Consider the following 12,125-nt stretch of genomic DNA (forward strand, 5'->3'; position numbering starts at 1 on the left):
CACAGCCAGCGTAGAGGTGGCGGGAAGGCTGCCTCGGGGGCAGGGGGCATGGCTCCCCTGCACTGCACCTCCCTGCTGCCTCTGTGGCCCCTCAGAGGCCTGCTGCCGGTGGTGCAGAGGCATAGCACAGACCTCCAATGGCCATGGAGGCGGCAGAAAGGCCGTGCAGGGAGGTCAGGGCTCCCCTGCGCTGCTCCTCCCCACCACCTCCATGGCCCCTCAGGGGCCTGCCGCATCAATAACTTATCTTTTATCCTGACACAGGTGCACCCAGAGTGCGCCTGCGCCAGGTTAAGAGGTGAGTCGTCGCAAATACGGCTTGGCTTTTATGTATAGGATCCCTTTCTTCTTCCCAAGAGCATAAAGTCTCTTTCATGTGCCTCCTAGGCAGTTGCCACCCAGATCACTTGTGGTATGCCCCTGCCTTTGAGGCTCACCTCACCCCTACGTTGCTGTCTTTTAGAGGCAAGGCCGAAAACATTTCTGTTCACCCAGAAGAGTCCAGTAGCACCTTTAAGACTAACCAACTTTACTGTAGCATAAGCTTTTGAGAATCACAGTTCTCTTCGTCAGATGCAAAGAGAACATCTGACGAAGAGAGCTGTGGTTCTCGAAAGCTTATGCTACAGTAAAGTTGGTTAGTCTTAAAGGAGCTACTGGACTCTTTTCGATTTTGCTACTACAGACTAACATGGCTAACTCCTCTGGATCTCTGTTCATCCAGGTTTTTTAATTTAAGGATTTGATTTTTAAAACTATATTGGTCTGTCAGCTGTTATTTTAAACTGTCAGTGGTCTGTATATGTGTTCTATGAATCAAGGCAAAAACAGCAGCTGGCCTATCTGATGAGCGCCAAGAAGGTTCTCGCCCATCTCCCCCTCCCCAGTCCTTCAGCAGTACTTCAAAGATGAAAACAAGCAGCTTAGACTCATCACAGACCTTATTTTTTGGCTCTGTTTTAAAAGTCGCCATTCTGTTGTATTACAGTTTGTTCATAACTTTGTGGGTCACCTGTAGTCCCATTATGTTTGGAAAGGTGGGGCATTTCAGTACTGTAAAAAACAAAGATGAAACTTGGTTCTGTTTTTTCAAAATGGATAATGATACAGATAATGTTCCTTTTCCAGTGCCTTGCTCTTGAATTCAGTAATGTCTGCCTTTAGAGCTGAGTTTATTGCTGCGAGGTCTATGGATTTTATCGCCATGATTAAGGAGTGTGAGGAATCTGGCTTTCCCAAGGTAAACTTTATCCTTCCCCCACTCTGCAACTTCAAGGTTTTTAATGAGTCGTTTTCGTGCTTTTTAGAGCCAATACACAAAAGATAAAAAGAATATATATTCTTGTTTGAAAGTAATTTCTGCTCATGCGAATCATGTTTTATTTCTTATTTTTATACGTTGCTCCTAAATCTTCTTGAAAATGTCCATTGCAACGTGTTCAATGCAACGTGTTCTGATCTGAAAATGTAAATTGGTACAAAATGTGGTTGCTAGAAGATTAACTGGAGAACAGCACACGTAAATCCAGTGTCCGGCCAAATATACTGGCTCCAGATTGTTTCTGGGACCAGTTCAAAGCACCGGCCTCAACCTTTAAAGCCCTATATGGCTTGGGCCCCAAAGACCACAATTTGAATTGGCCGGCTGGATCTTGGTGAAGGCAGACTTGCTTAGGGCCAACCCAGGAATTATAAAACAGTCAGAAAACTTTGTAGGACTCTTCTTCAGGCTTGATGTTAACATTCAGCAAAAATAGCAAAAGGCAGGGGTTGGGGAATGGTTGAAAAGCCCTAGTGTGAGCAGTGGTGTAGTTTCAAAAAAGTTTAAAAAAAAGCACATTTCCGAGTCAAAACAAGTTTTACTTTCATATAAGAAGATATAGATGGGATGAGATGATGTGAGTGTGTGTGTGTGTGTGTGTGAGAGAGAGAAAGAGAGAGAGAGAGAGGTGGTTCCATTTTACACTGCCCCCCCAAAAAGATGTTTGGTCCCTGCCTATAAGTCATTGTTCAACCATCTGTGAAACGAGTGGCATTGCAGAGCTGACCCAAGACAAATATAATGATCTAATGTTTATGAGATGGATGTATTGCTAGTTCTCTTTGTTGTGATCTCCTAGTAAAGGAGTGCTGTGTCATTCAGACACTCAGGAGTGTTTCCGGACTTTCTTTTGTATCACAGTACGATAATGGCAATGAATGGATTTTAGTTATCTGTTGGTAGCTTTTAGCTGAGTAACAATAACTAATGAATGCAGTTTTACATGAAGTGATTGGATATTTCCACAGCATCTTCTCTTTCGCTCCCTGGGGCGGAACTTGGCCTTAGCTGACCCACCAGAAGGCGATCGACTTCAGATCTTAAACGAAGCCTGGAAGGTTATCACAAAGTTAAAGAATCCGCAGGTGGGCTGTTGGTGGGAGAGGCCTTAAGGCAGCCACCATTTCTTATTTTCTGCAGTGCTAGTTCTAAAATATTCTCTTTGAGAATATTACTTAGCTTTCTTTGCCCAAGGAATTTGCTGTTACTTTACACCAAGATTTTTGAATGCAACAGACAAAGAGCATACCCACTTAAGAGCTCATTTAAAATGCAGGCTGTCGGGATTTAAATGCAGCCGTAATGTTCTAATCCTCCCATATCATCTGTGAGGGTTGATTTACTGATTGATGGAAGACTCTTTGGGGGGCGGGGGTAGGGTAAGAAGTTACGTTATTGGTTTGGGGTTGATTATTTATGTAGGTTAAACTGTTAAACGTTTAAAATCTGTTTTGTCATATACTGTATATGTTTGTAGTAAAGTGCTTTGGCCTCTTCATTGGAGGGAACATGCAATATAAGCAGGGCTTTTTTTCAGCTGGAACGCGATGGAACGGAGTTCCGGCACCTCTTGAAAATGGTCACATGGCTGGTGGCCCTGCCCCCTGATCTCCAGACAGAGGGGAGTTTAGATTGCCCTCCGGAGGGCAATCTAAACTCCCCTCTGGAGATTGGGGGCGGGGCCACCAGCCATGTGACCATTTTCTCCGAGGGCAACCCAATGAGTTCCACCAACTCTTTTCCCAGAAAAAAAGCTCTGAATATAAGTGTTTTAAAAATATATAACACAGGATTCAATATATGAGGGTGAGAACTGCAGATAAGGCTTAATAAAAACGTGTGCATTTTTCTAAAAGGATGCCCTATATATATAATTTCAACTCATTCATCTTTCAGGATTATATCAGCTGTGCAGAAATCTGGGTGGAATATACCTGTAAACACTTCACGGTATGTGAAGACTGTTTTTTTCCCATTGCCCCCCTCCCCAACTCCACACAACTTTGTGTGTCAGCATAGTTGTTGATGCTGTACAATAAAACAAAGTTACATGAAGTTTTACACGATAAAAGCATTTTAGATGATCTCTGCATCTTGTTCACATGATACACTATTATATGTCTTGTTTTTTGTGATGAGTAGATGTGAGCAGCTTAAAGAGGCAGTGAGAAACTGTGGCATTAAATTCTTTTAAAACAATCTACTTTGAGCAATGCTGTATAGAGGCTCATCCTTTCTGAGACCCTTATTAGTGACCAAGAAATACTGCTAATCCCCACTACACCAGCCACAGTGGTATGGATGTTAGAGTATCAGACCAGGATCTGAAAGAGACCCAGGTTCAAATCCCCATTCTGTGATGGAAGCACCCTGGGCAACCTTGGGTCAGTCACACTCTCTCAGCCTAACCTACCCCGCAGGACTGTTGTGAGGATAAAATGGAGAAGAGCATGTTGTAAACAGTTTTGGGTCCTCACTGGGGAGAAAGGCAGAGTAAATGCAGTAAATAAATAAATCTCTGTGGTGCACAATTGCTTACACCAAATACTGTTTATCTCTGTTTTAAATATTTAGCAATTTTATTGATTAAGTTTTCAATAATGCAGATTCTAAATGGTGTGTCCCTGTTATGCTGAAGTAAGTTTTGGTAGTCTTCAGGGTGCTAATGGATTTTCTGTGTTTTATTTTATCATACAGCAGTGTGAGCTCTGGGAGCCTAAGTAGTAAATAGTCTTTTTAGATTCCTAAAGGACAACATTCTGAGCCCTCTGTATAGCACATAGGGCCTGCTTGGCTTTAAAAACATCCAATCCTTTTACCTGGTTTTGATGATGAAGTCAGCCGTACCACGCTTTGTGACAGATTACCTTTGCACTCCACAGAAGCGTGAGGTCAATACAGTTTTAGCAGATGTCATTAAACACATGACACCAGATCGGGCATTTGAAGAAGCCTACCCCCAGGTAAACAGAAGAATATTTGTTTAAAAATACATTATACCCACAAAGGTTGTTGAGGATGAGAAGTAGCTTTTAAGATGGGTAATAATGCATGTTCTTTGAACAATAAAGTTGATCTGTTTAAGGCTTAACTGGATACATTTAGCTGTGTGTGTGGGGGTAATTTAATGGCTGAAGGAAATCTGTTGGTAGCCTTCAAATAATTTAAAAAGGGGAGAGGGGACGTGGTTGTAAGTGCTGTGCCCAGCAAGGAATGGATAAGAAGCAATAGGTTTAAATGGAAGGATGGTAGAATTTGATTAAACATAAACATAAAAGCAAGTTACCTATGTTTCTTTTCTTCTTCCCCCTCCCCGTTTGTTGTCTTACCTCCTGTTTTTAGCTTCAGTCGATAATTGAGAAAGTCATCACCTATTTTCATGACTTCTCCGTTCTGTTTTCATTGGTAAGTTTCTAGGTGGCTCTGTGAATCATTTGTTTGTAACATCTATTTACAAAGCAGTGTGCAGCATAAAACATGACTTACAGAGTGCACTCCTGTGCAGAGTCATTTCAGTCTAAGCCAGTTGCTTTCACTGTGCTTAAACTGGAATAACCCGCCATAAGATTGCACCGTAAAGACTAGGCAACAACCAGTTAAGAATAAAACCAGTAACAATGCACAGCAATAGCAGCGGGATCAGTCTTCGAGGCTCAGAATACCAGTCTCAACAGTGAACAGTAGGCTTGTTCCCAAAGGAATGGAAGGACGAGGTTTGTTTTTGCCTGCAGACGAAGTGGTGAAGGCAGCCTGCTGCCCAACATCATGGCAGCTATTTGAAAAGGCCTTGGCTGCTAGTTCGTGCATCCCCAAAAGATGGTACCCAGATCAGGTGTTCACTGGCAGATCTTGGTGGTGCTGGTGGGAACTCATAAGGGAAGAGATACTCCTTGGATAGGCTGGGCTTCAGTTGTTTAGGAACCACGCAGCTTGTACAGGGGAAAAATCTTTTAATGGATGTAATTCCAGAAAGATTTGAGCACGGATAGAAATTAGAGAAACAATGTTCTGGTAGAACTGGGAATGACCAGATGTCTAGTTGGTGGTAGTCTGAACATCCTCCTCAGCAGGCTACAAGCTTCCTTTGTTCTCTGCCTGCCTTTGTAACCATATAGACCTTGAGAATCTCCCAGTGTCCCTGGCCTAATCCTGAAATGTATAACTAAATGAAGAGGGTTTCAGGTGGGTGGCTGTGCGGATCTGCAGTAGAACACCAAGATTCAAGTCAAGTAGTGACCAACAAGATTTCTATGGTATAAGCATTCAAGAATCAAGTACCCTTCCTTTGGTATCTGATGAAGGGAGCCTGACTCTTGAAAGCTTATATCCTGGAAATCGTGTTGGTCTTTAAGGTGCTACTGGACTTGAATCTTACTGTAAGAGAAGAGCTCCATCAATGTGGGGAGTATGCCATTTATTTCTGGCTTTGTATGTTATCATGAACCTTCTTGTTTTGCTTGTCTTTGCTGCTTGGGTTCCTGATTAGTTTGGGATTTTTATTTATTTTTTGTTTCGTATTTATGTAATTAACACATAAGTAAAGTAACATTAAATTGCATAAATTTAACAGGAAAAATGGCCCCAGTAAACATAAAATGGAGTCACAGAATTAAATTGTAATGCATTTTCAAACTGAAATGCTGAAGTTGTGAAATGGGGCTGTGTCCATATAGGGGAGGGGAGACTGGGAACCAGTCCAAGAAGCAGAGAAATCTGCTTGAGTGCATGTCCCTAAATGTGATTATGGTTTTCTTGATTATTTCTCCTCCTTCAGGAAAAATTCTTACCGTTCCTGGATATGTTCCAGAAGGAGAGTGTGAAAGTGGAGGTTTGCAAGTGCATCATGGAAGCTTTTATTAAGTAAGTATAAAGTATTCAAATTAAATGCACTCTAGAGAACCTTGAAGATCTATCAAGGGGTCGTTAACAGTGGCGGATTGAATTAGTTTGAATTTTGTAAGAGTATTTTGCCTTCGTGAAGGATTGGGCTACAAAGGAGAATTTAAAACTCATTTATAATTCTTATTGATCAGTTATTTTGTATAAATAGCTTATTACTGAACATAATACATTAGCTGAAGCTTGTGTATAAATAAGTTAGCAACTGTTGGATATAATCCAGCAATATATTGAGCGTGTGCAAATGCGCTTTGAAGGGCAGCTTGCAAATGCAAGGTTGTGTGGTTTGGTTGGACACTCACTGCAAAGATGATTGTCTGCCGCCTGTGTAGGGTGGTGCAGTGTTTATACACAGATGTAAAACTGCATATGCCAAGGCTTCTCTCTCTCTCTTTCTCTGTGTGTGTGTGTGTGTGTAAGAGAGTGCTATAGTGCAGGTCTGGATCATACTCCATGTTCCTAAAACAGGTGCTTAGATGCAGTTCCTGCTTAGATATTGGTTCTGTGCACAACAGCTTGCAAACCCATATGCTTTTCAGCTGTACCAACAGCAAATGTGATACAGAGAGAGCATATGGGGTGTTACAAGCTCAATTATGGAAGGAGACAAAGTCAATGGTTCCTTAATTAAAGAAAAATCATAAGATCAAAATAGCTTCATTTTCAGTGCTGAATAAACTCTTTCAGGCATTTAATTTCCCTTTATCACTTTGTAAGATTGAGATTGAAGGGTTCACATTGCACTCGCTTTAAAAGCCATGATTTATTTTTAGCAAGAAATGTTAAGTGGTAAGAGTTGAATCTCAAGAAAACAATCAGCAGAAATGTTAGCTAGAGAAACAAAAAACCCTTCAACTTCCTCAATCCATTATAAAGAGTGCAGTGTTGCGGTTGATTGATCATACCAGTGGTGCAATGTTTCAGGAGCACTGGATGATAAAATTCTCACATGGTGCAAGACAGATTACTGAATGGCTTGGAGATGTGACTGATGGTAAATAAATCCTGTGGTGTTTCACTTACAGTTCTGATTCATTACACTTTTTGCTTGAAATGCTTCCCCCCCCAATTATATTTGGACAATAGATTATTAATTTTTTGAAGAAGTACACAAGTACTGATAAAATCTGGAGAAGCGGCAAGTGCCATCCTAGAAGTATAGATGTGTGTGAGAGAGCAGAGGTAATGCAGCTTCTAATACTACATTCACTGCAGCGTATTTTATTTAATTTGTTTGTTGCAGTGTTATTTGTTCCTCAAGGCAGCATACAAAACTGTACAATCATATAATAAAATCACAGCATCTGAAAATAACAGAAGCCATAAACTGGGGTACCATGATAATGCATTTTTGAAATAAATACAATAGGACATTATATATCCATCTACAAATACACTTACTTAATCCCATTGGAACAGAATAGTTTTCACATTGGTTGAAAAGCATCCACGGAGGTATGAACTCTTTCTTAGGGTACACTCCCCTCAACTTTGGTGCCACCAGGGTTTCTTTTGAGCTGGAACACTCCGGAACAGCGTTCCGGCACCTCTTTAAAATACCTGTGTGACTGGTGCCATGTGGGTATTTTTAAAATGGCCTGTATTGGCCATTTTGGACCATTTTGGGCCTGTACCGGGCTGCTGCCGGGTGGAGAGGGCTCCCCTGCCCAGCAGCAGCTCGTTCCAGGCTGACTCGGGCCTGATCTGGGCTGTTTTGGGGGCATTTTGGGCCCATTTAGGGTCCAAAACGGCCAGGATTGGGGCTGAGATGGCCAGGATCAGGTCGGTGCCAGCCTGTTCCAGGCCATTTCACCCCCAATCTGGGCCATTTCAGGGCTGTTTTAGCCATGTTGGGCCCATTTAGGGCCCGAAACAGCCTGGATCGGGGCCAAAACGACCAGGATTGAGCTGGTGCCGGGCGGGAGAAGGTTCCCCCACCCAGTAATGGCCTGTTACTGGCCATTTTGTCCCCAACATGGGCTGTTTCGGGGCTGTTTTGGCCATTTTGGGCCCATTTAGTGCCCGAAAAGGCCCGGATCGGGCCCCAAATGGACAGGATTGTAAACTTTTAACAACAAATGAGTGATTTATATAACAGCATTTAAGATATTGAGCTAAATAGCCTGATACAGGTTTAATATTCACTATTCTTGATACTTGGTTCTGGTTTAGTATTAAGATTTGGTTTTATTCTGGAATCCTGACTGTATTTAGCCCATTATCTCCTGTGGGGGAAGAATCTATCCTGGGGGCCACAGGGGCCATTTTCCAAGGAAACTCCACAAAATTGCAGTGAATCTAGTCCTTCCTATCCTCTAAAGACCCCCCCCCACCTCAAATTTCAAGGAGATTGGACCCAGGAGTCCAGTTTTATGGGCCCCTGAACAAGGTGCCCTCAGCTATTCTCCATGGTTTTGTATGAGGGGAAGGACTCCAAGGCTTTTCAGGGCAGAACCTTAACCAAACACACAGGAGCAAGGTGAACCAAAAAAGCTCAACAGAACCAATGTCAAACCAAAGAATCTCAGCAGAACCAAACTGAAGCAAGGGACATTTACAAGCCCAACAGAACCAACATCAGACCAAAGAATCCCAGCATACAACTTAGCAAGCCAGTAATATCAAGGCGGCAGCCACACCTGGCAACGGCATATGGCAAGCAAGCAACACTGACAGATACACACACAATGTTGCAATCTTTAACATGTGGTTCCTGGATATTCCTGAATAAATCTGGGTAATTCAGTAATGTAAATACTTGTTTATTTGAAAATATCCAAATATGCTGGATATTTCTGGATATATCCAAATAATTCTGAATATGTATTTTTCTGCTATATATTTGGTACTCCCAAGCTGAATTGCACACCCCTGCTTGTGACTCTCTGTGTGCAGAACAAGTGGTAAACTCCTGAGCTCAAACCCCTTACCCTTTGACCTTGGGTTCATTCCTCCTCCCAACATGTTGTTATTTATAAATCAGTCAATCTAAATTCTGCAAAAACTGGCTGGAGAATAAAGGATGAACACTGCACATGCTTTAGGCATATGTGTATAACTTGTATTTTGATCTTATCTTAAAATGGCCTATTTTAATGTGTGTGGTTGGCAGAGCTCTGAGCTGTGAATCGTTGGAAGGAAAAGAACATCCGATCCGTGTTTTTGGATCCAGAAAAGCACAGAAGGAGTTCCCTTCATGCACTGAGGTTTCATGCTGCTCCTATCCTGCTGTAGCCCCCCCCTTGTGTGCCTCTTTGTGTCCCAAATCTTGGCCAGGGTCCCTTGGGAAGGCATTAGACATGGCATAGAGACTGAAACTTGTAACTTCTCTTTCTTCCCCATGTTTCTTGCTCAAGTAGAAGTGCCCTCTTGGGATGGGAGAAGTTGTTGAGGACCCAAATTAATGGCAGGATCTTTGGAATTGGGAACAGGAGATGTTCACAGAAAGGATTTCTTTCCCCTTCTTCCTGCAGCCCCTGGCAAGCTGTTCCAGGAAAACTTTGGAAACTCAATGGGATTATGGTGCAGGGAACTGGCAGACATCAACGTCTATCTGTTCTATTCACTGAAAAAGCTGTAGGAGAGGGGAAGGGGAATGGAGTGATTTCTGCTATTGTCCCTCAACCTGTAATCCCTCTCTCTGCCTGTCACTTTGTTCCAGTGGGCCCTCAGCTTTTTGGAGTGGGGATCACCGAAAGGTAGCAGGGGGAAGGCTCTGTCCAGTGAATTCCTTCATGACTCAGAGGCTTCAGTCTTTACAGGTTACCTATGTGCTGCTTTTTGGATTGCAGTTGGGGGTGGGGGAGGTTACTTCAAGATAACCTCAGTTCCAAGGCAAACTGCAGGTTTCATGGTGACAGCATCATCCTCTGTTCCGCTCAACCAGGAACTGCATGCACGAACCCTAGCCCTCTTTTGTTTGTCGCCCCTGAGCTCTGCAGTAAATAGAATAGGGAGTTTTTAACACTCTAGAATCAAACGATGCTTTAAATGAATACTTATTTTCTGTGACAAGACTTTTTTGCACAGCAGGGAAGCATAATTGGTACAGTATATATGGAAAGAACCACTAATTACCATGCTGAATGTTCCTCTGTTCTGTAGGCAAGCAGAAGGAATTGTACAAAAAGGCATAGCCCCTTAGCTGCTGCTGAAAATTCAAGCATTTTTGTATCTCTGTTGGGTAGACAACCACCACACTTCTACCTGTGAAGATGTTGGGGTGCCAGCAAACAAAGGGGGGCAGGTACAGTAGGAGCCCCCCAGCAAGGGGCTCATCTTGATTGCTTGGGCAGAGAGACAGGCAAGCGTGTCTCACAAAATGGTGTTTGTGACATGTGTGCTACAGATGACATTGCCCTGATTGATGATTGTTTCAAGCAGTTAAAAGGTGTGAGCAGTAGGCAGCTCTCAAGTTTCTTTCGTGTGTCCTGTCAGGCCACCTCAGAATCCCAGGGATTGATCTTCTAAAGCAACAAGTCACTGCATCTGAATTTAGTGTCAGTTGAGTTGTTATGTTTTTGGCACCTTAGTAATCATCTGTTTATTTATTTATTGGCTGCTTTTCCATATAAAAGATGTGCTCGAACTATTCTACAATTAAGATCAGATGCAACAGTTGCTATAAAATCTGCCAGAAAATCTAAACGCTTCAATGCCACACAGGAGTAAAACAATAAACCTAAACGAACAATGGTCGCTCCACCTCTTTCTTCCCAAAAAAAGAGAAGCTTCAGTCTGTTCTTGAAGGCTGGGATTTATGGCACCAGTCTCATCTCCAGTCACAGGGAATTTCACAGTTGGGGGGGTGATGGTCAAAGAAGCCCCCCCCACAGGCCCCCACCAATCTAACCTCAGCCAAGGCAAGTGTCATGCACAAAGCTGGGCACCTTGGTTACCTTCAACCCTAAGTACAGATATTTAACCTTTGCACTGTTGTTCCCCCCACCCCATGTGTGTACGTTTAGGCATCAACTGGAATTGACCAAGGATCCTGTAATACTCAATGCCCTTCTGCACGTGTGCAAGACCATGCATGATTCTGTGAAGTAAGAGATTTGTGACTTATCTTTATGGAACAAACAATTGTTACTATTTTTTTAAACAGTGGCTGTTTGCGAGCAGATCTAAGCCTGTAAGGGTGGGTGTGATGGGGGTGCTTTCCACGTGCTGCTATTATTCATTGCTCTGGGTAACACGAGTGGGGGGCTGCGGAAGAAAACGATGAACACAGGTGCCCCTGCCTCCTTAATCGTTGCTTTGTTCTGAATGTTGGAATAAAAGGAAGATCTGGAAAAACAGCAGTGATCTCATAGCTTAACTAATGGGGAGAGACGGCAGAGAGTGTTGGGAGAGCATTGAGAGGAGTAAACAAAGTGGCAGCTGCTGTTGAGGTGTCGTAGTGCCAGTCCTGTGCCTCCCCCCCCCATTGCTTTTATCAGAAAGGGGGGGAGCTCCAATTTCAGCGAACAATGCAATATTGATGCTGGTGCTTTTTTTCCTAGCCAAAAAGCACTGCATTGGAAGTAAATAACTGGAACTTTAAAAATATTTGCCATTTGGGAAGGGTCAATCATACACCATTCTCTTTTCTGCCCAGGTTTTCCCAGCAGAGAGTTGCCTTCCTAATGTCAGTGCTCAAAGGGTTCAAAGAACCTCCGGAATCAATTTTTCATGACACCGTTTCATTCGAAGCTACTCTGGGGACGTGGTGGTAATTCCAGGTTCCCAAATCCATACTTGGAAAATCTGTGGTGGGATGGGGAACCGATCGTAAATTTCCCATTGTTTTGGCATCCTCTTCACTTCTTCAGCAACAAGTGTATTGTGGTGAAAAGGATAAATAATACTCCACACGTTCCGCCAGTTTTTGATTTATAGCTAAGGGGAATTCTGAACCAAGAGC

At 42.9% G+C, this 12,125-nt stretch overlaps 1 protein-coding gene across 1 annotated transcript in view; it reads left to right on the forward strand.

The window, feature by feature from the left end:
• Nucleotides 1–12,125, forward strand: part of VPS35L (VPS35 endosomal protein sorting factor like) — a 71,944-nt gene that overhangs the window by 28,294 nt on the left and 31,525 nt on the right. The window contains exons 15-21 of the mRNA XM_054994689.1: nucleotides 1,129–1,240; nucleotides 2,290–2,406; nucleotides 3,218–3,271; nucleotides 4,204–4,284; nucleotides 4,664–4,726; nucleotides 6,096–6,181; nucleotides 11,188–11,268. Coding sequence (XP_054850664.1) covers nucleotides 1,129–1,240; nucleotides 2,290–2,406; nucleotides 3,218–3,271; nucleotides 4,204–4,284; nucleotides 4,664–4,726; nucleotides 6,096–6,181; nucleotides 11,188–11,268 — 594 coding nt within the window. The remainder of the gene's footprint in view (nucleotides 1–1,128; nucleotides 1,241–2,289; nucleotides 2,407–3,217; nucleotides 3,272–4,203; nucleotides 4,285–4,663; nucleotides 4,727–6,095; nucleotides 6,182–11,187; nucleotides 11,269–12,125) is intronic.

The sequence above is a fragment of the Eublepharis macularius genome, chromosome 12, assembly GCF_028583425.1.
Source record: "Eublepharis macularius isolate TG4126 chromosome 12, MPM_Emac_v1.0, whole genome shotgun sequence".
Classification (NCBI taxonomy): domain Eukaryota; kingdom Metazoa; phylum Chordata; class Lepidosauria; order Squamata; family Eublepharidae; genus Eublepharis; species Eublepharis macularius.